We start from the raw sequence: 27,524 nt of genomic DNA, 5'->3' as shown, positions 1-27,524 counted from the left end.
CTTAGCATTATGGTTTACTATATATACATATGCACACACATATACACACGTATTCAGTCATGTATATATTCATATTCACAAACACACACTCTCAACTAAAAATATTTCACAATTTAAAACAATGGTTCACAAATACAAGCTAAACTGACAATTACATCACAGTAACAAAATTCTTAAATATTTTTACATTTTTTAGCTTGAAAATATGCCTTCTTCCTTTCCCTTTAGTGGAAACCTTTTTTTCTGTTGCTGGTGCAGACTTATACTTGGTGTTCCGTAACCTTGCAGATCTTCTGTGGATTTCCTGTTTAGTCTGTAGTTTAAGAGAACAAAAAAATATATATATAAGTAAATAGAGATGTAACGTTAGCTAATCACAATCTATCCATTTATATCATACTTAAAACTTTATATATACATCTTCAAATTTCAAATCATTTTGCAGGTAGACAAACTAAATGAATATCTGTGCCCCGGGCAGCCCAATGCTCGGCCAGTATACCAAAGACTAATGCTCTTTTATGTACCATATATCACACCTATGCTCTCCGCACAGAAAGTAGGGCACAAGAGGGATGTACAGACGCAGCTACCCAGAACTGAATTGCCCCAGTAGAGAACAGTCTCCATACGACAAATCAGTCCATACTTACCCAGAAGGAAAAAAGGCAGAAGAAAAAGGGAAATCTTCAGCCAGAAGAGAATCTGAAACAAAAACCAGAACAAGACATGGTTGCTGAGAGGAAGCAAATACTGCAACATGAAATGAAAGACATCCACTGTTATGGTAAGATTTTACCCAACTAAAGCAAGCCCTTCTATAACATGTAGTATTCTAAATGGAAGGGAGAGTAAAAATGCTCAAGAAACAGAATGGAAGGTGAAAGGCTAAAAAAAAGCCCTCAACAAAACCACAAATAATATAGTTTCAGCAAACCCAGCTCTGGCCCTCGAAACCATATCCAACTTATAATGCTTAGGAAAGGTATGGACTGAACACCAAGTAGCAGCTTCAAGGATGGAATTTGTGTCCAACCCCTTGAAGAAGGCACCAGAAGACATTAGCTCCAATGGAATGAGCTCTAACAGAAGTAGATACAGATTTGCCATGAAAAGTATAACAAAAGGAAATAACCTTAGATATCCAGGAGGAAAAAGTTTGCTTAGAAAACAGCCAAACCCAATCTCCTGGGAAGAAAGGAAAGAAAAAGCTTAGACATATAAACGGCGTTTATTTTATCCTGAATTCTGTGCAAACAGGCATAAAAGAGAAGATTAGTATGAGGGGACACTCTGTCCTTGTGAAAAAACAAAAAAGGAGGAATGGTCATAAGGGCCTCATAAGGGCCTGAAGCTCAGAAACACACAGAGCAGAAGTAAGAGCCAGCAAAAAAAAAAAGTTTTCTATATTCAACATGCGTTTGTGAGATTTGCCAAGAAGAGAGAAGTACTCAATTGCACTATTTCAGCAGTACGGAATTATACCAGCAAGTAAGGAATGCTGTTCAGGACATACAATGAAACTGTACTTCGGAAAACAAACATTTTGGAAGTGCAATTTAAACATATTGGGAGTTCAGGCTGGAAATTAGTTTGATGGCAGTAGGTTTCATTTTACCACTGCTGTTAGTTTCATTTACTGCTGGTGTAAGCTGCTGACATCAATAAGTTTCTATCAGGAAGAACTGGACATGGCTGACAAGACGGTCATTGACTTGGAGTAACTACTTAATTGAGGTCTGTGTCATGGAAATTAAGAAGCAGAAGAAACAAATCAGAGGACAAGGGTGTATAGTCAAAATAGATGAAACTCTATTCATTCACTGTAAAGGTAATGCTGGCCACATCCTCCCTCAACAGTGGATATTTGGAGGGATATGTAGGGAGACCAGAGACATTTCTTGTAAAAGTTGCTGATAGAACAGCCTCAATGTTATTTAGCAAAATAGAGTATATAACAGAGGGCAGCATTATTTACACGGACTCCTGGCAGGCTTATCAAAGCTAACAACTAGAAGAAGCTGTCTTTGCCCATGACAAAGTTAACCACAAGTACAACTTCGTGGATCCAGATACAGGAGTTCATACACAGCACGTAGAGAGAATGTGGGGTTCCGTAAAGTGGAGGAACACAAAAAGACAGAGGTACTGCACGTCACCATTTGGACTCCTACATGGCAAGAAACACAGCTTGCACAGAAAAAAAAGATTGCTTTGATATAATGCTGACGGCAACTGCAGGCAATTTGCCCCCACACAAAAACAGTAAACCAGCAACTGAACAATCCACATCTATACTGCCCTAATACATCCACAAATCATTGCAACAATACAATACAACATCAGAATAAAAAAATAAACCACTACTGTCAACTTCAGTACCACCTGTCATCATCATTTAATAGCCTCCATTATACCACTAGCTTTTCAAGTCTGTTTATACAGTTTCATACAATATAGTATTTATAGTAGTTTAAGGTATGTAGTAAAGTTTCAAAAATAAACAATTTACCAAAAATATTTCCAGGTCTCCGTGTTTTTCTTTTCTGCAGTACGACAGCAGTTCAACCAGTTGTAAAGCACGCAAAACAGAAATCGCATTTTCACGCTTGTTTACCTTCCGAACTTTAGGACAAACTAACTTGTACCCTGTAAAGATGCAACATAAAAGCTTATGCTAGCTCCCACACTCAGTTTTCAGGCCAACAAGCATATTACAGCAACAGCGAAAATATGGTTGCGATACCATGCAAGTACTGATGTTTCAAAGGAGCATCCAACAAATTGGCCTTAATGTCCTGAGGCAGAGACTGAAGATGAAGCCAAAAACACCACCTCATGATAGACCCAAAAGGTACAGCCCTGGAAGAGGCATCAGCAGCATCGTAGCTACACTTTTAGCTTCTGCTTTTCAAGTGGCTTGCCGCTGTAAAAGATAAGGCAGAGGGGATTTGCCTTCAGAATCAAGGAGCTCAGAAGTAACCTGACAAGTCTGAGCAATCAGGTTCAGAGCTTACCTGGTCACATGAGTCTGGTAATTAAAAGTCCAAAAGGCCAAAGTACAAACAAACCGTGTACATTCTCACCAATCCTCTCAGTTACCTTACTGTTCTTATCAGAAGGCAAGAGCTTAGGAGGTTTGTCAGAAGAGACTGACACCACAGCAGGAGGACATTTAAATAAAAAATTGACAATCCTCAGGAGCCTTATAGACTATCAGGTTTCTTAGGAACAGGAGGCTGAGAATCAGGAGACTTGGAAGCAGCAATGAAAGTATCTAACAAGGCAGCAGCAATGAAAGTATCTAACAAGGCAGCCAACACAGGAGGAACTTCTGATGGTTTAGGAGTATCTACCTGAAGCAACTCATAATATCTTCTCTTAATATCAGACACTTGAGAATCACACAAAGTATTCCATCACCCTAGCAATTGTGTCCCTAAAGGACAATTCCTCAAAAGGAGACTCGGGGTTAATAGACTTATCAGAACCATAAGCCAAAGGCGAAGGCATCTATGAAGAGGAGGGCAAAGACCCCTCATCAAACATTGGCTCCTTATGCAAGGAATCGTAGAAAAGCCCCGAGTAAACTCTTGCCATTCCCTTTGAGGATCCTCAGGACGAAACAAAACATGCTTTTTTTTTGTCTTTTCTTAGAAGGGATACCAACTCTAACAAATACCAGAGGTTCAGACCTTTGGCGAGATTTCAATAAGAGAACCCAGAACCTCCTCCCTGTCCAGTATCTGTGGAATCCCTCTAGGTCCCTAAAATAAAATCAACCTCGGTTCCCCCTCCATATCTGGAGCAGATGTCTGCAAAGCCTCGGAGGACACGTGGAGAGATGGATCCATGCAAAGGAATCTTATGTAGATGCTGAATGACCTACAGAATTGTTACCCGCTTCAAGAGGAACGTTTAGTGGAGGCTGGACATCTACAGAATCCAGCCAAGAATTCCTAAACCAATTCTTACCTAATGAGATTACGTTGGGGGTAAAAGTGTTCTGCCATGGTACCCTGGGCTAACTGTTTAAGCTGTTGGTTTTAAAGATAAATGGCCAGAGAAGATAAACAGCTTCTGAGTGTCTTGGGCACAAACGCCTTACAGATACTACAAGAGGTATGGTCATAGAAAGCACCCAAACCAAAAAAAGACACTTCACGATCCTCAAGGGGAATCTGCCTCTGACACTGACATTTTCCTTTCTTTGATGACATGAACTCTAGGTAACAAAATAAAGACCAGAGTGCTCTTATCTGGCAACTAGGTATACAGCACAGCAACAAGCATTCAGACCAACTAGCAATAATGGCATTCTAACTGGCAGCAAAGAAGGTCTGGGTAGCTGCATCTGCACATCCTTTTCATGTCCAACGTTATGTGCAGGGAGCATGTGTGTGACGTATGGCGCATATAAGATCATTAGGGTTTGGTAAACTGGCTGAGAGTTGGGTTGCCCTGGGCAGGAGATTCCTTCCATTTAGAATACGACAACAGTGATATAGGAGGACTTTATACCATTAGATTTTAACTGGGAGTAGTGACACCTCTTCAATGCAACAAAAATGGTCCCATCAGGACTAACAAGGCCACTCAGCTTAGGATTCATCTAACTTAGACGCAGAGGTGCACAGCCTCTGACATTTTGCCCAACTCCATGTGATGTAGTTAGGTAGTTACTAGGCATGCTGTCAAGGAGACTGCAGAGAAATCCGTTTCCCCAACAGCCCTAGAGCACTGTCTAGTTAAATGACTTGCTCAGAGACAAACGGTAGGAAAGCTGACTGATCAAACCCACTACAAGAAGCAGCTTAAACAGCTTGTAGCTTTAATCCTCTGCACTAAATGAAACACGTCACGGTCAACAGTGATTTGCAGAGGATCATCTTCAGTACAGCCTTGATGTCTTCTTAAAGTCACTTCTAGAGAATATCAGTGAAGACAGACAGATGTGTTTCTAATCTAAACCAAATAGCCCTGAGATTTATTAACTAATTATTTTGATACAAATGAGGTTGTGATAAATGCTCCAAGATGATTTTTTCCAGGTTCACCGCAGAATTTACAAGAAATAAAAAATGAACATGATACAGATATTTACAAAACACAAACTCAACATAGTTATACACATTACTATAACATAGTTAATTACAGAAAGAAATTTAATTCCGTTCCCTTTTCCACTTCTCTTTAAAGTGTGGTTTTGATATGTAATTTGTATTCCTAATTCAACAGATTGTCTGATTTAGTAAGCTGTGATTAAAGGCAGACAGTCTCTAATGGGTGCCCAACCAGTTTTCCCTATAAAATGTCTTCTACCTTAACTATACCACTACTTCATAGTGCATGCTTTTCTTCCTCTTCAACCCTTAACTTATACAATAGTCCTAACACACTTAATGCAGAGTTTTGTAATCACTGGGTGCTACAAACAAAGGAAATATGATTTAAGTATCACCTCTCTCTCTGCTTAATGTCTGTACCAAATTCTGCAGTCTCTCCACACATCTTTCTGGCTTTCTGTGAATTCAAATCCTCAGCTCTTAAATGCAAGCCACAGAATTACATAAAAGTATGACAGCATAGAACAGCAAATGTTGAACAGTACTGTTCTCCTTTAATTTTTTTTTTTTTTTTTGCAGAAGGGCAAGCAGCCACCACCCCCAAATTTTATACAATACATATATCTACATAGACACACACACACAGAAATGGTGATCCGAGTTACTAAATGTGCGACTCCCTTTTCTCCAAGGTAAGGCGATCTTAGAGTTGAGATATTACATATGTAGTAAAAAATCAACAAACCTAAAGAAAAAGTAACTAGTTCAAAGACTAGCAAAATAATAGTTTCATGATGAACAGACTGATTAATTGGACAACTCATTGACCTCCTTGGGCATAACAGAAGGATTAGTGTGAAATGACACAGTCTCTATGGAAAACTAAAAATGGAGGAAGAGTCATGACTTGAGGGAATTAAAGCAGGAAACTAGATTTAATCTAAATTCACAAAGTAGTTTCAGTCCCTCTGCAAAGCAATTCTCAAGCAGCAAAATGATCATCTCTAACTACATGCGAAGCAAATACTTATGAAGAGAGAGCACCCAATTTAAAGACAAGTGAGAAATTACACTAAACTGCACTAAGAAAGGTTAGTATCTACAATACTTTTCTGGAAAAAAAAATAGCAAGTCCACTGAAGAACCTTTGCTTTCTCTGTACAAACCTGTTCTGCTGTCACCATGGATATACCTATTTGTCAGGGAAGGCCAAGAGCAAGACTGTCACTTGGATTCATGGTATAGGTACTGATGCACAAATGTTCTTATATGTTTGAGTCCATTACTTATAAAGGCAAGTGTTCTTGTTAATCTCAGACCATGGACGTTCTACACAAGCAGTGGGGATTTATAGTAGCAGAATAAAGAGATCCCCCAAATACCAGGACAACCCAACTCTAACACAGTCTAACAGACTAGAGGGCAAGAAACACTACTGGGAGACAAACAGAAGCGCGCACACACACACACACACACACACACACACACACACACACACACACACACACACACACACACACAGCGAGTGTGTCCAGTTACACCTGGTAGGACAGAGACAACTACAATATGAACATGCAATGAGAGGAGTACAGAAGCTGCAACACTGATGAAACAGCCACAGAGAAGCCCCCTGACAGACCACATTGATAGTGTAGAAGGCACTGAAAATATGAAAAGTCCACAATAAAGTTTAATAGCAGCATACATAATTCTAGCATTAACAAAATGGTGCCCATGGAACTTATAACCATCCTTCTTTCCTGTGCCCTGTAGTTTATGCTTCAGTGACAGCATGTATTCTCAATGTAATTCATTGCACACAAATTCTAAGCTGCAAAACAGATACAATGCCAGGGGACCAAAGCAGAATATCCTGAATTCTGCAGCAAAAAACTCATGAAAAAAAAAAAAAAAAAAAGTCAGCCAAACGCTAGAAATATGCAACTTTCAAAACACACAATTCCTAAATTGCCAAAACTTCCGACCACATGTAAAGGTTATCAGTATAGGACAAACTGCTGAGAAACGTGCTGTATACTGAAATGCATATACAATATGTAAACTGTACTAATGGTAGTACTACAGTGAAATTAGTGTGTCCAACTGCCATTTTAAGTGCAACGTACATGTGAAATGCCATATGGTGGATTACTTTCCTTCTACATTCCAAGGCATGCTGGAAGTTCACTGACAATCCTCTTAACTGCCCACAGGTGCGAACACACACACCACACAATGGATTGTGTCCAGTTCAATGTTACTTTCACTGCCTTGTGCCCAATGAATACCAAGAAAAATGCAGCCTCTCAAGTGACCCTGAAATGCAGCAAAGTAGATAAGAAAATAAACAATAACATTTGCTATGGGGGAAAAGTCCTCCACTCCAAACGCAGGACAAGGAGGACTACAGCCCCCAACATATTACCGTTGTGTACACTTACCATAAATGTAAATGTTAGAGGGTATTCACTGTTGCAGTCATTACATTTGGGTTATCTGCTTGCAAGTAGCCCTCAGTCGGCCTGATTAACAATGTCTTGGGTCCTGCATCAGTTGCTGTCCCTTCTTCCATGACATCAGGGGGTATAAAACATGCAGCCGACACAATTACATCAGTTTTTCTTGCCCCAGATGTCACGTACCCAGTGCCCCCCTAATGGGGAGCAATTAAATATACAAGTACAATGATATGCCTACAACAAAAAAGCAAATACACCAAAAAGGTTTTTAAGCACAGTAAAGGAAAGTAGAGGTACAGCCAAAAGAAGTTAGGGGGCTGGGAGGGAGGGTAACCAGGACTGCAACAGTGAATACACTTGAACATCTACATTTTATGGTAAGTGTACACAACTGTACTATGTTGTTCTTCGCGTTTCACTGTTGCAGTCATTACATTTTGGTAGATTCCCAAAGCTATGGTTGGGAGGAGGAATTTAGATAGCATTAAGACCAGCTATAACGCCCTGCAAGACTGCGATAGCAAAGGCAGCTCTGGTCTTGAGAAAACTGGCAAATGATAATGCTTGGTGAAAGCATGCACAGAACTCCAGGTAGCAGCTTCTAGGATTGTCCCTGCCACTGAGAAAGGCTGGACAGGTAGATGCAGCCCTGGTGGAGTGAGGTCTGATCCCCTGGGGGATAGGTTTTCCATGGTGAATGCAATGACCTATCCATTTAGAAACAAACAGTTTGCTTTGAAATAGCCTTCCCCTCTGCCACTGCAGCAAATGCCACTAGTAGTTTTTCAGATTTCCTTTGAGGTTTAGTCCTATCCAAGTAGAATCTAAATTGTCTGTGCACATCTAAGGAATGCAGTATCCGTTCCTCTTTGTTCTGTGGACTGAGAAAGAAGGTTGGCAAATGAATAGACTGATTAAGAGCCACACTGGATACCACCTTGGGCATGAAGGATGGGATTGGTTCTGAGGTACACCCTGTCCGCATGAAAGATGATGAAAGGCTCCACTGCCATAAGGGCCTGTAATTCAGATACCCTTCTAGCTGAAGTGATTGCTAAAAGGAAAGCTGTTTTCCAAGAAAGAAATTTAAAGTCTGCAGTAGCAGCTGGCTCGAAAGGAGGTAGAGTGAGTTTCTCCAAAAACAAGTTAAGGTCCCAGGCTGGGGTTGGAGCTCTCCTGGGTGGTCTCAAATTTTTGGCTGCTCTGAGGAACTGCTTTGAGCAGTGGATGAGAGAAGAGGGGAGATTCTGTGCTATAATGAGCTGAAATTACTGAGGTGTAGATTTTAATGGAGAAAAAGACAGGCCCTTGTGAAGCATCTCAGTTAAGTATTGTCAAATCGGAGGTAAATTGGGCACTGCTGTGCTCATCCCTTGAGACTGGTTCCAGGCACAGAATCTTTTCCATTTTTCATCATAAGATTTTCTAGTACTCTGCCTCCTTGCCTCTAAAATGATATTCATCACAGATTTACTGAGGGATGATAGAAGAGAGATTATGTAATTAGCCAGGCTGCAGGGTTCAGTGTTAGAAGCTGAGGGTGCAGAATCTGGTTCTCCTGCTGAGACAACAGGGAAGAAGTCGGAGGCAGGTGCCATGGAGATAATTGCGACACACTGTGCAGGAGTGGGTACCAGTGTTGGCGTGGCCAGTCTGGAGCAATCAAATCCTTGTTTTGTCCCGTTTGATTTTTAGTAGTACTTTGGAAAGCACAGGAGGGAAGCATAGACTGATAGGTTTTTCCAGCTGAAGGACAGAGCATCCACTTTCCAGGCTAGTTTGTGGAGAGTCCTTGTGCAAAATTTGTCCAACTGGTAGTTCTGGGGAGAGTCAAACAGGTCTATATCTGGGCTCCCCCATAAGCTTGTCAACATGTTGAAAATCCTTGGTTCCAGTTTCCACTCGTGTGGGTCCATGAGGTTTCTGCTTAGTCCATCTGCCTGCCAGTGTATTTAATTTTCCTGGCAGGAATTGAGCTTATAGGTGCACTTGGTAGCTCAAGGCTGTGTTACACAATGCCATGGCTAGTCTGCAGAGGGGGTAAAAATGTGTACCCCCCCCTGCTTGTTTATGTACCACATAACAGTGGTGTTTGTCAGTCTTTACCACAAGTTGTCCTGGAAGAATGTGGTCCTTGAAGGCTGTCAGAGCATTTCTGTACAGCTAACATTTCTTTTTGATTGATATGCCGATCCATTTGAACTTGGGTTCCAGTTGCCCTGAATGCACTTCCCTGCCAGGTGAGTCCCCCATGCATATCTGATGCGTCTGTTAGGGTTTGGGCAGCAAGGGTTGGTATGAAAGGTAGTCCCTTGTTTCGGTGGCAGGTCTTTGCCCACCAAAGGAATTCTAGGAGTAGGCAAGGTATGATAGGAATCACTGCTTCTAGATCCTGAGAATGCCAACACCATAGACTTTTTAGATACCACTGTAGTTTCCTCATATGCAGTCTTGCATATGGAATTAGAAGAATGCAAGAGGCCATGAACCCCAAGGCTTGCAAAATTTGTCTTGCAGATAGCAGGGTTTTTGTGGCCACTTGTTTGAAGTAGGTTGTCAAATGAATTTGTTATTCTGGCATGAGGTAAGCCATCTGTGAAGTTGCATTCAAGCTTGCTTCCAGGAATATAATTTGTTGACAGGGTACCAGGTGTGATTTCTTTTCATATATGGTGTACCCCTGACAAGTTAGAACCCTTTGTACAAAGGCCAGATGATTCAAAAGTATGTCCTGGTTTTCTGCCTGAATTAGACAATCATCCAGGTATGGGTATATTTCAATATTTCTTTGCCTGCAAAATGCAATAACTGGAGCTAAGCAGTTTGTGAATACCCTGGGTGCAGTAGATAAGCCAAAGGGCAGTGCAGAGAACTGATAGCGCATCTAGCCTGCTTTGAAGCTTAGGTATCTTCTGCAAGATTCCCCGACTGAGATGTGCAGGTATGTTTCTTTTAAATCCAGTGTTGCCAACCAGGCATCTTTGCCTAGCATAGGAAGTAACTGGACTGAAACATGGGGCTTTTGCTGTGTCTGGGTTTGGCTTGAGAAGACCTGGAAAGGACAAATTCTTAGAGGGCCAGTGCCTGCTAAATCTCGGAGGCTGAACTTGTAAGAAATATTTAACAGTTTGCATAGATTTAGCTTTATCCTCCATCTTTCTAAGAATTTCCTCAGTCTTGCTGCCAAACAGGTGGTCCTGATTTAAGGGAGCATCCAACAATTTAGCTTTAACATGATCAGGCAAGGATTGCTCCTTTAGCCAAGCATGCCTTTTGAGCCAGACCCAGTAACAGCAGTCCCGCAAGAGGCCTCTAATAAATCAAAACCACATTGCAAAGTATCTTTTCCAACTTGTTCAGCAGAATGCATTAAATCTTCTAATCCTTTATTTTCCACACAGTCAGGAATCAACAATCTTCTGTTTAAGCAATCCAATAACATGTTGCTGATACTTTAACATATGAAACTGGCAGTTTAAAGCCCTAATGGCCAAGGTTGCAGAAGTGTAAACCTTCTTACCCAATCTATCCAGTGACCTGGAGTCTCTATCAGAAGGGGGTAGGATTTTTAGCAGTAGAAGCCTTAATGCCCTTGGGCCCCTGTGAAATAGTCTCTGGATCCGCAACAGGATTTTTAAAAAGGAACTTGGGTGACTCAGGGACCCTGTAGTACCTGTCAGGTTTTCTGGGAGGAGGAGGCAAGGAATCGGGGCCAAAGCATCATCAACGTCTAGTACAAGAGGAATAGCTAAATGTATGCTGAGGTAGGAGTAAGAAATCCTTAAGACTCTTTTTTGAATCAGAAAAATCCTGACTTTCCCAGTGGAAATGCTCCCTTAGCGTATGCAAGGTTTCCCCAAAAGAAAAATCCTCTGGGGGGAGGCAGAGGGAATGGAGTCCTCTGCATCAGAATCCTCATAAGTAGATAAGGGCAAATCCATAACATCAGAAGAAATCAGAAAAAAAAACAGAATCCTGGTCAGAAGATTCATAAACTTCAGTCCTTGGCCTCTTAGAAAGGGGGGGGGGGGCTACCCCTGATTACAGTTATTAAATCTTCAGCCATTCTTATCATTTGTTTTTTTTTTTAGGCATAGAGACACGAGCATGTGGCCTGGGCGTCATTTTTAGGCATGGTTCGAGATTTAGGCCTAAATGAAAAAGGAGGCGTCGGTTTAATATGCAAGTCCGTAGACCTGAATACACCCTCAGAAACCAGTGCCTGCACAGTGAATCCGGACTCATTCAAGGTAGACACATCCGCGGGTTCCATAGTTGAAGCATCTCGCGGCATACCCAACTCCGAATGGGTCTCAGTAGAGGCCTGCGAATAAGAAGTAGCGAGTATCAGTGGCTGCAAAAGCACCAGAGTACTAGCAAACTGGCAACTGGCTTAGGAGAAGCATTGTCGGCAGTTTTGGACCTCAGCGGCCTGTCTCTGTCTTATCTTTGCATTTTTTTCAGAATCCCGGTAGTCGGACGGCTAACTGACAACATTTCTAGATAATTAAACCGAGAACCGAAATAATTAGAAGAGAAAATACACTGACGACGGATAGTGTGCTGATTAAATAAAGCACAAAACCGACAGCAAGGTACGTCTTGGTCAAGGCCTAGGCAAGGAATACAGTACGAATGAAAACAGACAGCAAGGTACGTCTTGGTCAAGGCCTAGGCAAGGAATACAGTACGAATGAAAATCTTTATAAAGTATTTGCTTTCCACAAGTAATGCAATTATTAACTTTTACTGACATCAGTAAGGAGCAAGAAAAAGTTTCCTCAACAGAGTACTTGGCTTTAGTTGAAGACTTCGATTCTGAAACGGCTGACTGGCACTTGCGAACTGCTCTGGGCACCGTACGGCAAGAAAGACTGATGTAATGGCATTGGCTGCATGTTTTATACCCCTGACGACCTAACGTCATGGAAGAAGGGACAGCAACCAACTCAGGATCCCAGACTCTGTTAATCAGGCCGACTGAGGGCTACCTGCAAGCAGATAACCCAAATGTATTGACTGCAACACTGAAACATGAACAACATCTATACTTACTAATCTCTGAAATCACTGCAACTTTGGAGAAAAAGGTAATGGACGCTGTTGCTCTTCTTGTGTATTCAAATAAAATGAGAAGGCTTGGATGTTCGTTTATGATGTTTATTACACACAAACTTCAGTTTGAACGACTGGAACATAAAAATTAAAACAAACTAGCTGACTGCTGCACATATACATGCTTTCATGCCGACTGCTTACACAAAATGGCACTCTGCTTGCACGTGCTCAGTACTCATATGCATGTGCCTATGAACTAAAGGCGCTTTAAAGGTACAATACACACTGATCTACATCCTCCCTCTTTGATAATTTTGTCATACAAATGAAAAATGACATATGCATGCAAATTATACAAACAATCAAGTCCAGGTCTCCATGTATCTAGGATTAGGTCTTGAAATATGACCTGACCTCATTATACAATAAATCAGTATTGGGTTTAGCAACAGGGGCAATTACTGATGAATGCTCTTCATTAGGAACTTAACATTCGATAGCATAGTCTAGTCCTATGCGATAAAAACATTTTGCTGTCTGCATCCTCATTCTCTCTCCTCCTTTTAATTGTTTGAAAGGTTTGTTTTGTAATAATGGAATTTCCATGACAAAGGCTTTTTTTACAAGTTGGGCTTTTACCACCTTGTCGATTCCAAGCACTAAAACAAATTCTTACCGATTGGTTGTGTAGTTCGGGTGTCTTGACATAAGTCTCTAAGCAGGTAAACCAAGAAGATTGACTCAAGGATTGCTTCAGAGATTAAGCAAATTGTGGAAAATATTGTTTTTTTCTCTCTTGGATTTCTCCAACAACTGTTTCGCACTTTGAAATGCACATTCAGCCAAGCCATTTGATTGTTAATGTTACTAATAGTCCTGAGTATCCACAAAGCCCCATGTCTCAGCAAATCTCTTGAGCTGCTGACTTGTACACTGAGTACTATTGTCAGAAACAACTGTGTGTGGACTACCATGGACAGAAAAATGTCTCTTCAATTTCATGACGACAGTACTGGAAGTTAGGTTAGGAAGTTGGTCAATCTCAAAGCAATTTTTTTTGTAAGAGTCTACTTCTTTCGGCTTGTCTCGGTTAGGGGTCGCCAAAGCAGATCACCTGTCCGCTCATGATTGGCAGTGGAGTTTTACTGTGTCAAGTTGCCAGCCCGGCGCCCAACCTTCTACAGAAGGCACTCACGCCTAGGGCCAATTTAGAGAGTGTCCAATCCACCCAATGTTGACCATTCCATTCAAAAATCTGCGGCTACTGTAGACCATAGCAGTTCAGGAATCTGGTTTAGATGAAGTGGTTCTTCTTGCTGGTGCAGTTTAGTACTACTACAAATAGAAGCTGAGATTTCCTTAATATCCTTTGACATAGAAGGCCAAAATATTAGTCCTCCCTGACAAAAGGGAAGGATCAGTTCCTGGGTGACCTTGATGCAAGATTTTGATATTCTCTTGTTGCAAGGATTTTGGAATTGCCACTTTTGGACTTTCCATAATGATACCATCTTCCATCAAAATTTTGTCTCTATAAGCAAAATACTGCTGCACGCCTTAGTGGTAAACAAGACAGTTTTGCAGGCCATCCGTGACTGATAAAATGATTCAGCTTCTAGAGAACTGGATCTGAAGCTGTGTGATTTCTGAGCTCATCAAGACGTGCTGAAGAAACATTTCTCACTTCCATGACTTCAAAAATCAGGTCTCTCATTGTCATGCTGGTCATTGGTTTGTCTGGATAACTGGGATAAAGTATTAGCAAGATAAAGAAGTTTGCCTTTTGTGTAAACCATGTTGAAACTGCATTTTTTGAAATTTTAACATCATGCATTGCAACCTAGCTGGAGCTGCATGCATTGGTTTTCTCAAAATAGTAACCAGAGGCTGGTGGTCAGTCTCAGTCTGGAAAGTTTGACCATTAAAATAATCACTGAATTTCGAACACGCAAACACTATTGGCAAAAGTTCTTTTTCAATTTGTACATACTGGATCTCTGGTTAGAGTTCTAGACGCAAAGGCTACTGGTCTACCCTCTTGAAGAAATGCTTCACCAAGACCACATTTTGAAGCACCACATCAAAGATTTACAGGTTTGTGAGCATCATAATATCTCAAAGTGGGTGGACAGGCAATTTTCTATTTCTGGACATCAAATGCTCTTTGGTCTTGTTCCAACATGGATCAAGTTGCATTCCTGTGTGCCAGCTCTTGAAGCGGTGCTGCAATCTCATAAATCAGGAATGAAATTACCTAAATAGTTGACCATGCCAAGAAAACATTGTAAAGATGTGACTGTGTGGAGCTGGCATCTCAAGAATTGCATCTTGCTTGGACGATCTGGTCATAAGCCTGAACTGGAAAACAAAATGACCAACATAAGTAACTTCTTTCAGCTTGAATTTACATTTCTGCGGATTCAGTTTAAGATTCACCTCACAAGCATAATCTAGAACTTTCCTGAGGTTTCTATCATATTTGAGTTCACCATTACCTCAGACAAGAATATCATCTACTATAACAGCACAGGGGTATCCTGAAAAAATTTTCTCCATCACATGTTGGAAAACTTCATTGGTAGAATTTATTTAAAATGGCATTCACAAAACATCTATACCTTCCAAAAGGTGTACTGAAAGTGTTTAGCAAGGAAGACTTTCGATTACGCAAAATTTGCCAAAATGAACTTTTTGCATCCAAGGACAGAAAAAAAATGTGGCATTTGGCATGAAAGCAGCGATTTCAACTGTTCGCATTGGATATTGAGGTTGTTTAAGTGCTTTGTTCAAATCTCTTGGATCAATACATATTCAAATGTCATTTAAGCTTTTCTTATGAGCTACTACCATGGAAGATACCCATTCAGCTGGTTCTACTGGACAAATAACTCCTACATGCATTCTATCTAGCTCCGTTTTTATTTTGTCCTGCATTGCTACTTGAACTTTTCTGTGCTGGCCTGACAACTGGGCTTACCTCACGGTCTAACTTCATGGAATACATAACTGAGTTTGCCAAGCTCATTTTTAAAAATAATCAGCATATTCAGAAAAAATAATCTGTGTGAAACCTTCATTGTTACTTATGCTTACTTGGTGGACTTCCATATTAAATGATAGCAGTCCCACTTTCAAACTATCTTTGAGGCCTAACAATGACTGCACGTTTGTTTTGACTACATTAAAATGCAAGTCATGGATGTTCCCAGAACAGCGTGAAAGCACTACTGAGCCTTCGGTTTGAATCTCTTCACCACTATAAGCAAACTACGCACACTTTGACAAATTACGTTTTTCACCACCTTTTACTTCAGCAAACATTTCTGCTGACATAACATTTCACTTTGAACCAGTAGCTCTACAGGTCTCCCATTAATCAGAAAAGTACAAGATAATTTGCTCTTTACCAACAAATCGACTCCATTAACCTTTTCCTCAAGCACAGAGATACCACCAACATATAAAGCTTTCTATTTGATCAACGTGCTGCTTTGAATGCTCTCTCTTAATAAGGGAATGTGCCTCCTTACATTTATAAAGTTTTCTGAAATTATTCCACTTTTTACATCTGTGGCATTGCTGACCAAAAGCTAAGCACTTCTCTCGTGTGGGTTCGTGACTGCTTCCACAATTACAACAACTGACTAGGAGATTTACCATGGATTTTAATAAATCACCACTGTTTTACTGCGTGTGTCCTTGGTTTTACTGAAGCTGCCCTGGGTCTCATAGTGGGGGTGGCTGCCTTTGGCCTACATCTCAACCTTGTGCTGCACACTATCCACATCCATGCTGGAAGAAGCTGCAAGCATGCTCTTCTCATTCATAAGCATGGGTTGTGGTGCTTTTCTGTAAGCTCATGTACCTGACAAATCTCTACTACTTTGCTTAAAGTTAAATCACTGTCTCAAAGCAAAATCTCTCTCACTGCATCACTATTAACACCATACACAAACCTGTCTCAACTTAATCTCTCAGATCACCAAATCTGCACGTTTTTGCCTTGTTTCTCATGTCAAGTTATTTATGCTGCAAAAATTTCAGCAGGCTTTAGATCTCTTGTGGAACCCTCAAAGGAATATTACAATGGAAAGGCACACATTTTACACATTTCTCTGAATTTACATTTTAAGTACTCAGGGTCTTCCCGCATTTCAACCTGTACCACAATATGGTGGTCTTCCCCCCTCCTCTGTATAAACAGCAGGTACATACACAAATGAATGTTATCTCTCAATGGCTTCTGAACTGGCTAAACTGACCAGAATAAATGTTTTTGTATGTGTGCCTTTATTAGAAAAAAGCAGCCTGTATGAAAATATATTAGTGCGCAAACACACTCCAATTTTCTACAATAATGTTATCAAAGACAAACGGACCAGGTCTTCGAAATCCCTCTGCCATGCCAAACAAGTTTGAAATACACACACACACCAGGTACTTGTAATAATACTCAACTGCACAACAGACTGTTTGAAATAACTGTACTCTTTGAAAAGACTGTGCTGTAATACTGCACACACTGCCAACACTTTGGACACTTCAAATAGCTTTAGTTAATATGAAAAAGTAGCACACTGCAAAAAAAGTCATTTTCTCTTTTTCAAACATTTTATAAGATTCGGATATGGATATTGTTTCAAATGTATTTTTATCAACGTCGCATTTCCGACCATTTTGTTTATTCAGTAATTTGTTTTGAATGCTTTGTTTCATATTTGAGTAAAAAAATCATTTAAACGAGTTTAAGTACATGGAAAAAATGTCTGACCTGTTTACAAGTCGTTTAAGCCATTCCTGTATATTACTCCATTACTGACTGTACACCTCATGGTTTTCACTTCGGATCCATTCTGAAACCATATAGTTTGTTTTGTATACTCAAATAAGATGAGGAGGCTTGGGTGTTCATTTAAGATGTTTATTAAACACAAACACATCAGGATGGATGACTGGAACAAACTAGCTAGCTGACTAACTGCTACACAGATACATGCTTTCACTCTGACTGCTTACACAAAATGGCACTGCTTGCACATGCACAGTACTTGTACGCACGTGCCCATGAACTACAGTGGCTTTAAAAGGTAAAACACACACACACAATGACCTATAGACACCTCCACTACATGATAAATGGGATTTTCAGTTAAGTGCCATAAATTAAACAAAACCATCAGCATATTAATTAACTGTGTAACTGCCTTGGAGTACACCAAACAGAGCAACACACAGTTCTGAACTACCCTGATTTACAGTCAAAAACAACTGGCGACAGAGCAATTATCTTAGCAATGTGCGGTTTACCTTGTTGAGTACTGCTATTTATAGGTCTATTTATAACATTTGAATTTATGCATGCCTCATGCTTTCCTCCTCTTATCTCAAATCCAACATGTGAAAAATGTAAACTAGTATAGGTAAAACTAAAGCTATACAACCAGCAGCTATAAAATATATGAACAGTCAAAGAAAAAAAATCTGTTACTGCCAAGCAGCATTGCTCGACGAGAAGAAGCACAGAAGAAATGTCAAGTAAGAGAGGGAGTGATAAGAACCCCTGCAAGTCATCAGAATTTGAGACCCTAAGAAAAACAGCACAGCAACAATACAAGCTCACCCAGTTTGACAGGACTGCCTTGTTCAATCCTCATTATACTTATCCAATGGTAAAATCAATGCACAAGCAGTGATGGTCCATGGCAAAGATGAAGTCTTGAAAATGAGCCAGCAGACACAGGTTCAAATATTGGTCTAAGTGAAGGAAAATGAATAAAAAGATGTTGCCTGCTTGCCTCTATTTCAAGGAGGCAGGCTTGTTTACATGACCTGCATAAGTGACATACATCCCCATAAGAAGCCTATTACCCATCCACACCAAATGTCTGCTTTGGCACAAAGGGAAAGTTAGGGCATACAAAAAATAAATAATGTCAACTGTTGCCCTGTTACAGGAATGAAACAGTTGATCAGCTGGTGCTAGGGCATAGAATTCATACAGCTAAATGCCCTTAGGCCTTACCAAATACTGTAAAAAAATGGAAACTGGATCTTAATAGAAGGATCAAATTGCAAAGAAAAAGGGAATTTGTGGGAACAACACATGCAAAATAATGTTCAGCAGGAGGAGTTAAGTTTAAGGGAAGGCAGGAATTAATGTTGTACTAAAGGAGAGTCATTATAAAGAAAGAAAACATATATAATATACAGTAAGTAATATATGTAAATAAAAACTGTTAATCTGATTAGTTTTCTTTTATATTAATGTATGTGTATTTGCGTATTATGTAAAAAATGCCCTTAGACCCATACAGCCTTCAGTGTGTCCAATAAAAATCTCAGCCCCCTCTCATATAAGCTATTAAACCTTAACCTATACCCTGGTTCCTACCATCAATTCTCCCCATTGTCCACCTTTAGGGTTTGTGGCTTCAAAATCAGCCACACCATTGTTTGAATTGTAAGAAACAGTATGCAATGCTGGAGTGTTGGACTGAGCAACAAAGTCTTGACAGAGACAGTATTTTTGAACTGTTGACTTAAAGATAGCATTCCACATTCCAGGACTAGGCAGTGATAAAATATCTGAAGTCAAAAAACTGATATCCCTCCCCATATGTATCTAATCATTTACTAAATCAATAATGTTATCACTATCATCCAAGCAATGTCACAGTAATTCTGGATGCTCAGACTGCACTTACAGGTGATTATTATAGCAATAACCCACGCCTGGGTGTGGGTAATGCTAAATTTACCCACGGTTGGCGTGGTTTGGTCAGTGGCCGGACCAAACAAAGCCAACCGTGGTAAAGCATTACCACCAGAAGTGGTTATTACTATTACTATGACATTATTTAAGAAAAGAAACTGTTACTTTTCTTAAATAATGGCATAGTATAATGCCTGTTTACTGCCCTTCCGCAGATGTCTGGCATCCGCGGCAGTTCTGATGTACTGCGCGCCTGCGCAGTACATCAGAGCTGTGGGCAAAAGCAACGGAGAAATCAAGATCTCCGTTGCTTTTTAAATGTCTCGCTATGTTAAATGAGTTTAACATGGCGAGACAGTTTAAAATAACAGCGGACATCTCCGTTGCTTATTTTAAAACTGTCTCGCTATGTTAAACTCATTTAACATAGCGAGACATAAAAAGCGGAGATCTTGCTTTCTCCGTTGCTTTAAAACTGTCTCGCTATGTTAAATGGGTTTAACATGGCGAGACAGCTTTAAAATAACAGCGGAGATCTCCGTTGCTTATTTTCGCGATCTCGCTATGTTAAACCCATTTAACATAGCGAGAATGTTTAAAAGCGAGTTATACTAAGGGAAAAAAGTCCGGGGGACCGGACCTTTTTCCATTAGTATAACTCGATTTACAATGGGCACGCTGGCCAATCAGCATGCACGTTTCGGGGGGGTCATGGTATAATAGGCAATCACCTGTAGGGGGCCTTTATAAGCCTAGATATGCTTCCAAAGGTGAGAAAACCTTCTAGTGTGTTTGTGTGAGGTAAACACCTTATATTATGCCAACCCCAACTTGAGGAAACACTTGAGTTTAACCTATGCCTCTGCCTCTAAACAGTACTTCAAACTAATTTGCACAACTTTCAACGAAGGTACACCCCTTCACCATGCAAACTCAGAGTCTACATCCCAGTGCCCTTCTATGTTTTAAATCCTCTCTCAATGACAGGCAACAAGCAGTCCTCTGGCAGAATAAGCTCTCAAATCTTTTACCCAACACTATTGGAGTTCCACAAGGCTCCATACTAGGACCACCATTGTTTTCCATCTTTATTAATGATCTCCCTACCATCCTACCAAACATCAGCTGTATCCCATATGCTGATGACTCCACTCTGATCTGCTCAGCCACATCTCCAGATGATCTAAAAAGGGATACCCAGGCTACTTTTACTGTTATAGAAAACTGGTTATCCAAACGTCGCCTACTACTACATCCCAAAAAAAACACAATGCTCATATTTCCACCAACCCAAAGGTCCATACCCTTCTCCTTTATTATACAAGCTAATGATGGGACAGTCATCTCCCCTGACCCCAATACCAAACTGCTAGGTGTCACTATAGACAATTACTTAAAATTTGACCTCCATGTAAGCTAGACAATCAAAACCATAAACAAAAAGCTCGGATCACTCTACAGAGTTAAGACCTTCCTCACCCCCATAGCTAAAATAGCCACTGCATGCTCGCACCTACTTTCTACCCTCCTACATGCCTCCCCCTTCTAGAAAACATAAGTAAATCGGAACTTTATAGACTTACAACCTGCTATAATCACATCGCCAGGTTTGCTACAGGCTCTCCTTTCAGAACCCACCACTGCATTAACCTCAAACAACTTGGATAGTTGGAATTTCCCAATCTTGTCAAGTATAACCTGCTAATATTGGCTAATAAAATCCTAAAGAGCCCAAACAATACTCCAGCCCTTAGTCACTACATCTTCCCCCATAACAATACAAGACTGTTGCGCTCATCCAATAAGCTACAAATACAAACATCAAAAATTAACAACGCTGCTGGCATGGCCCTATTTGCAAATGCTGTAAGTAGAACCTGGAAAAAACTTCCAGATGCCATTACCATGTTCTCCTCCCCAGACCAATTTAAAGCCTCAATCAAACAACATCTGGAACGTAAATGGATATGCCACTGTGACAAACCAGACTAAAACTAAATAACGTATGTAATTTACTTATCTAATTTGTTTTTGTAATCTTCTACTACCCTCAAATAATTTGAAATTTGTAACACTGACTGTCTGAATGTACTTCTACCTGTATTCCTTTCTTAATGACATTTATACCTAAAATACTATTATATATAATCAAGGTTTTGTTTTTTTTTTTAACTGCTATCGTTCTTGTAATGTGTTGGAGCTTATCTCCCCGGGCCTCCGCTGAAAATGGACTGTGTTTCCAGTCGGACTTCCCCGGTCAACAAATGTAAAATAAATAAAATAAAAATAAATAACAACGAGGCTCAATCATCATGCTTGGCTGGGATTTAATCCACATCCTAAAATAAAGTAGTACTACAGCAGAGCAGTTTGTTACTTATTCATCACTGTCTCTGCATTATCCTCTGTACCTGCAAAGAGAGGAAAAAAAAACATAAGATATCACCATGAAGTAACCTGCACTGCAACTAGAGCTTTTTTTTCATCCAAACTTAACTACAATGATAAAAGGTGCAGCACAACTGTAACATGCCTGAACAAGGAGTAAACTAACACGCAGCCAGACTGCTTTGTAACTTATCAAGGGACAATAGTTCTCCCCTCAGAAAGTTGTTGTTGTATCTTTCGGCTTTTCCCGGTTAGGGGTCACCACAGCGGAACTCCGGTCCGCCAATGATTGGTAGAAGATTTTTACGTGCCGAGTTACCAGCTCTTGACGCACAACCTTCAACGAAGGTACACCCCTTCACGCATGTTCTCCTCAGAAAGTGCAGGGTATTAAACGGGAATTTTCTGCTCAGTGTCTATTTCCTACACAAATACTAAAACTGTCATTAAAATAAGGTTATGGTACCACTACTTGACACAGCAAGTCTTAAGGGATTAATCTGTGCAGTGACAGAGACCTGGTTCAAGGCTCCAGAGAGCACCCCTGCATCACCAGGCTATACTTCATAACCACACCTTTCGGCCATTTAACCTGGACTGAAACACTAAAGGTGGAGGTATATCCATATTCATTAAGGATATCCACACCTCCAAGACAGTTGCTCATCATAATGCATCCGAGATTATCTAAATTCATAGATTAGTACTAAGCTAACTGCCCTTGCGAGCCATATTAAGCCTAGCACCTTGTGTTTGTAAGGCAAACACCTTAACCATTAGGCCACCCTCCCAACAAGTGCAACTAACTGTAACTTGCTATCCAAACTGTAACTTGCTACAGATCCCCACCATGCCCCAGGATTCCCACTCATTTCTTCATTTAAAGCAATAGAGCAGAATTTAACTGAGAATCAAGTAAAATAAAAATAAAAATAAACATGGTTGTTACGCCATATTTCTAATCGTTATTTTCATTTCATCAAATGATTAGTGAATACCATAAATAATGTTAGCTATCTATACATCTGTCTAGATTATTCATATCTAACAAACTTTCAATTATTTAACAAAAACCAGCGTATGTAACATATCAAACATTTAAGAAGATGTATATAAGTAAGTTAGCAGCAGTATACGGAATATATATAAATAAATTAGCAGCAATATGGAAGGAATTAGCAGCAGTATGAAAGTAATTTTTGGTATATTAATTCCTATTCCATTATTATAAAATTGTTAAAACTGATATACATATATACAATTCTCATGAATAAATGAATAAATAAATGTCCATAAGTAATTGAATATATATATATATATATTTCAATTGTAACTATTGAATGAATGGTTTAATAAGAAAATAATTCAATATCTGTCATTGTTATAAAAAATTATTATAAAAATTGTTATAAAAGATTTTCAGACATATATTTACAATACTAATTAAAAAATATATATTTTAAAAAATGTACTAATAGTTAATATTCATGCAGTGACGAATGTTTGTGAGTACTAATAAGTTCATATGGGTGTTTTTATATTTATAGAAATCATTCAATGGTCTATTAGGGTGATTATCAATGTATAAGCCTTTATATAAGGTGACCATGGTGATATTGGTCACCTTGTGAATAGCTAAACATATAATTATATGTTCAATAATAGAAATAAAATTGGTGTTTATATTTATAAAGAAGTGGATCAAATTCAAAATATATATAACAATTTATTTCTAAAATTCACAGAATTAATGATATTTACGCTTTTTCAAGAATGACCTAATACTAATGTAACTATTTAGGCCAGGATATTGCTGTGCCCGAAATCTAAAAATCCAATCCAGTTCTAAATTTTCCAAATTATTAAAATTATCTCCTCTTCTATTATTTATCGGCCTTTTTTGTATCACCCTGAACCTAAATTTATGTGTTGGAAATTCTATAATGTGTTTTGAAAGGGCATTTTTGACATCTGCTTTCTTTATGGCATATAAATGCTCCTGTATTCTGTCTTTTAATTTCCTTGTCGTCATTCCAATATAGAAGGCCGGACACCTCTCACATGTGGCCAAGTATATTACATTATTGTCTTCACAATTAGCAAAACATTTAAATTCAAATACAAATGATAATTCAGGATGCACAAAATCTTTGTCTATTGAAATCCATTGACAGGAACTGCATTTTCCACACTGATAAGTACCCGTAGATGTCCTTTAATATATCGTGTTATTTGAATTCTCTTTGCATAATATCCTTTTTAAATTTTTCATATTTTTATAAGTAAAAGTTGGTCTTTCACCTACTATTCCTTTAATTTCATCATTTGTAGTCAATATAGACCAATGCTTACTAATAATATTTGTTAGATATTTATTGTCACCGGTATAATTAATTATGCATCTAACCTGTTTAGGATCTTGTTTTTCATATTGCCATCCTTCTAATTTGGATCTGTACAATATTTTTGTAACCTGTTTCGATCCACTAATAAAATTCTCTTTTATAGTGGCCACAGTTCTTGGATTATATACTCGATCTATAAATAATCGTTCTAGTTTATCAAATTCATCATTACGTTCATTTTCATTTTGGCATATTCTATGTAGTCTAGTGTATTGTCCTCACAATATTATTAAAAATAAATCTCGGATGCATACTTTCATGTTGTAGTAATGTATTTTTCCAACATTTTTTCCTATGAAGGGATGATGTTAATTTTCCTTTTCCATCTTTTTTAATATGCAGATCTAAAAAATTAATATCAAAATATGAATATTCAATAGAAAACCTTAAGAAATCAGTCGTTTTTTCTAGATCATTAATGAAAATTTTTAGTTCATTCGGACTTCCATCCCATACTAACAGTATGCCATCTACAAATCTATAATAGGCAATCACTTTACAATAATCAGGATGTGTAAACAGATTAGTAATTTCCCATTTAGAGACTGCCAAATTCGCATAAGTATTTGCGCAGGGGGTGCCCATGGCCACCCCCCACTGTTGAATATAGAATTGGCCATTAAACATCATTACGTTATTTGTAAGAACTATTTCAAGTAAAGAATTTATTAGAATCTGTTCATGATTATTGTAAGAAGAAAGTCTATTCAATAAAGATCTTATTGCTTCAAGTCCAAAAGTATTGGGTATAGCCGTAAATAAACTTTGAACGTCTAAAGTAACCAATAAATGTTTATCTTGAATTTGTCTTGATAAATTATTAAAGTTATTAAGTAGCTGATAAGAGTCTTTCAGGATGGTCGGAATTCCATTAACCAATGGTTTTAGTTTTCTTTCAATAAAAATAGAAATATTTTCTGTAACCCATTGATGTCCAACTACTATGGGGCGTAATGGTGGTGGCATGACGCCTTTGTGCATCTGGGGTAATCCCTTAATATATGGTATAGTTGGATGTTCAATGAATAGAAACATATAAAAATCATAACTGACTTGTCTTGTTAACAATAAGTCATATATATTCTGATGAACTTCATATATTAACTTATCCACCACTTTAATATCTATTTGTTTATAAGTCTTATCATCTTGTAATAAAAGTCCCATGTAGTATATATATAGTCTTTTGAGTTCAGAATAACCATCCCGCCCCCTTTGTCAGCAGGTCTTATTACAATTTCTGAATTATTAGCTAAAACATTCATTGCAGCTCTCTCATCTTTAGATACATTGTAAAATAATGATAAAGATCCTTTTCTCTATTCCAAATAATGTTTATACAAATCATTCTCACATGCCTTTAAGAAACAATCTAGACAAGGATGCAAAGCAGGTGTAAATGTGCTTTTTCTTTTAAAGCATTCAAAAACATTCTGTATATCACTAGCATTATTAGCTTTCTGTGCAGTTGATTTAAAAAACATTTTCAAAGCAATACTACGTACAAACATTCGTAATTCAATTAATATATTGGATATGTTACCTATTTGTGCCAGTATAAAACTTAGTCCCCTATCTAAAAGTTTATAGTCCGTTTCCGTTAACGTGAGGTCAGAAATGTTAAATACTAAACTGTTCAGTCTCTTTGCCGACCCCTCTTGTTCAAGGGCTCTCCCGATGGTCTCCTTTTTCTTCTCCCCAGGCTCGTTGATCTTCCTCGTGTGTCTCTCCTTTGCCGAACCGGAAGCGGTAAAAAATAATCTATGTTGGTTTGTTGTAACTTTGGTTTCGCTCCTAATCCCAGGTGAGAAGCTAAAGCCATTTGATTAGGAGGCGGTGTGTTGATGTCATCAGAAAGAAATATTCTACGCCTATCTGCTGATGGTTCCGTGCTGCGATCACTGCCTGTGGCTACATTTGTTACATTTATTAAAGGGGAAATGTCAGTTATTTCATTCATGAATTGTCCCTCATTCACATTCGCCATTTCGGCTCTTTCCACTCTTTGTGTTCCTTCTCCCCGATTAAATCTGGACCATACAAACACCTGGCCACTGGTAAAGTCTTTTTGATCCCTTTGTAATTTGCGTAGTTTAATGGCTTGTAGTCTCTCTCCATACGCACTGACTTGGCCAATAAGATTATCAAGTTTACTAGAAAACATTTCCCCTTTAAATCTTTTAGTTAAGTCTTTATATAGCACATCAGTCTTTTCAATCAGGTCATTTTCTATAGGAAGAAAATAGTCGATCAGTAATTTAATATAATTAAAGCTAAGCTCCAAGTTCATTTTTTGCCAGCTTTTAAGAAGTTCAGGATGGCTGTTGCCGTATGACGGCATGCAGAGGACCCTCATTCCTCTAGGGACCACTTTAAAATGAAGGCACGCCTCCAAGTGACGGCGTTGCCAGGTTAACCTGAATTGTTTATACAAACTATTTTCAAGTTCTCTATATAGCGGGTTGAAATCATTCAACAAGTTGACAGTACCTGTTTCATTAATATTGTTCTGTGTCAGTAAATCTGCATCAAGTAAAGGGTTTGCTTTTGGTTCCATCAGATTATTCCATTTCACATTCACCTGAGTTCTTTCGGGAACGTAGTCCAGTTCCACTGAAGACCCCTCCATCGTGTAGAGAGTCGGTAAGCAGCAAAATAAGACCAACAGTAGGAAAAAAATGACAGACCTCTTTCTCGAAGTTAACCAGCAGCCAAAATCCAAAGAATAATACGATATAAAGTGCAGGTCAACACCACGATAAATAAACTAATTTTTATTAACAAGAATATAAGTGCTTTCGCGTGCCCACAAACTGCACGCTTCTTCAGATGAATATAACATCATAATGAAATCATTCACTATATATACAAAAATTATAATTGCTAAATATATTAATTAGTCCAATTAATCAATTATTGTTCAATTATCCTGTTTGAGATGCCCATTCATTTAAAGCAATAGAGCAGAATTTAACTGAGAATCAAGTAAAATAAAAATAAACATGGTTGTTACGCCATATTTCTAATCATTATTTTCATTTCATCAAATGATTAGTGAATACCATAAATAATGTTAGCTATCTATACATCTGTCTAGATTATTCATATCTAACAAACTTTCAATTATTTAACAAAAACCAGCGTACGTAACATATCAAACATTTAAGAAGATGTATATAAGTAAGTTAGCAGCAGTATACGGAATATATATAAATAAATTAGCAGCAATATGGAAGGAATTAGCAGCAGTATGAAAGTAAGACAATTACTTAAAATTTGACCTCCATGTAAGCCAGACAATCAAAAAACTCGGTTCACTCTAGAGAGTTAAGACCTTCCTCACCCCCATAGCTAAAATAGCCACTGCACGCTCGCACCTACTTTCTACCCTCCTACATGCCTCCCCCTTCTAGAAAACATAAGTAAATCGGAACTT

General features: G+C 38.8%; 1 protein-coding gene across 1 annotated transcript in view; it reads right to left on the bottom strand.

Annotated features, from left to right (window-relative positions):
- GATAD1 (GATA zinc finger domain containing 1) overlaps positions 1–27,524 on the bottom strand; it is a 179,808-nt gene that overhangs the window by 138,819 nt on the left and 13,465 nt on the right. Inside the window, exon 2 of the mRNA XM_044067673.1 lies at positions 188–313. Within this exon, the coding sequence (XP_043923608.1) occupies positions 188–313 (126 nt within the window). The remainder of the gene's footprint in view (positions 1–187; positions 314–27,524) is intronic.

This window comes from Protopterus annectens, chromosome 3.part1 (genome assembly GCF_019279795.1).
Source record: "Protopterus annectens isolate FY-2018-M chromosome 3.part1, PAN1.0, whole genome shotgun sequence".
Classification (NCBI taxonomy): Eukaryota; Metazoa; Chordata; order Ceratodontiformes; family Protopteridae; genus Protopterus; species Protopterus annectens.
This window is presented reverse-complemented; position numbering and strand designations above follow the sequence as displayed.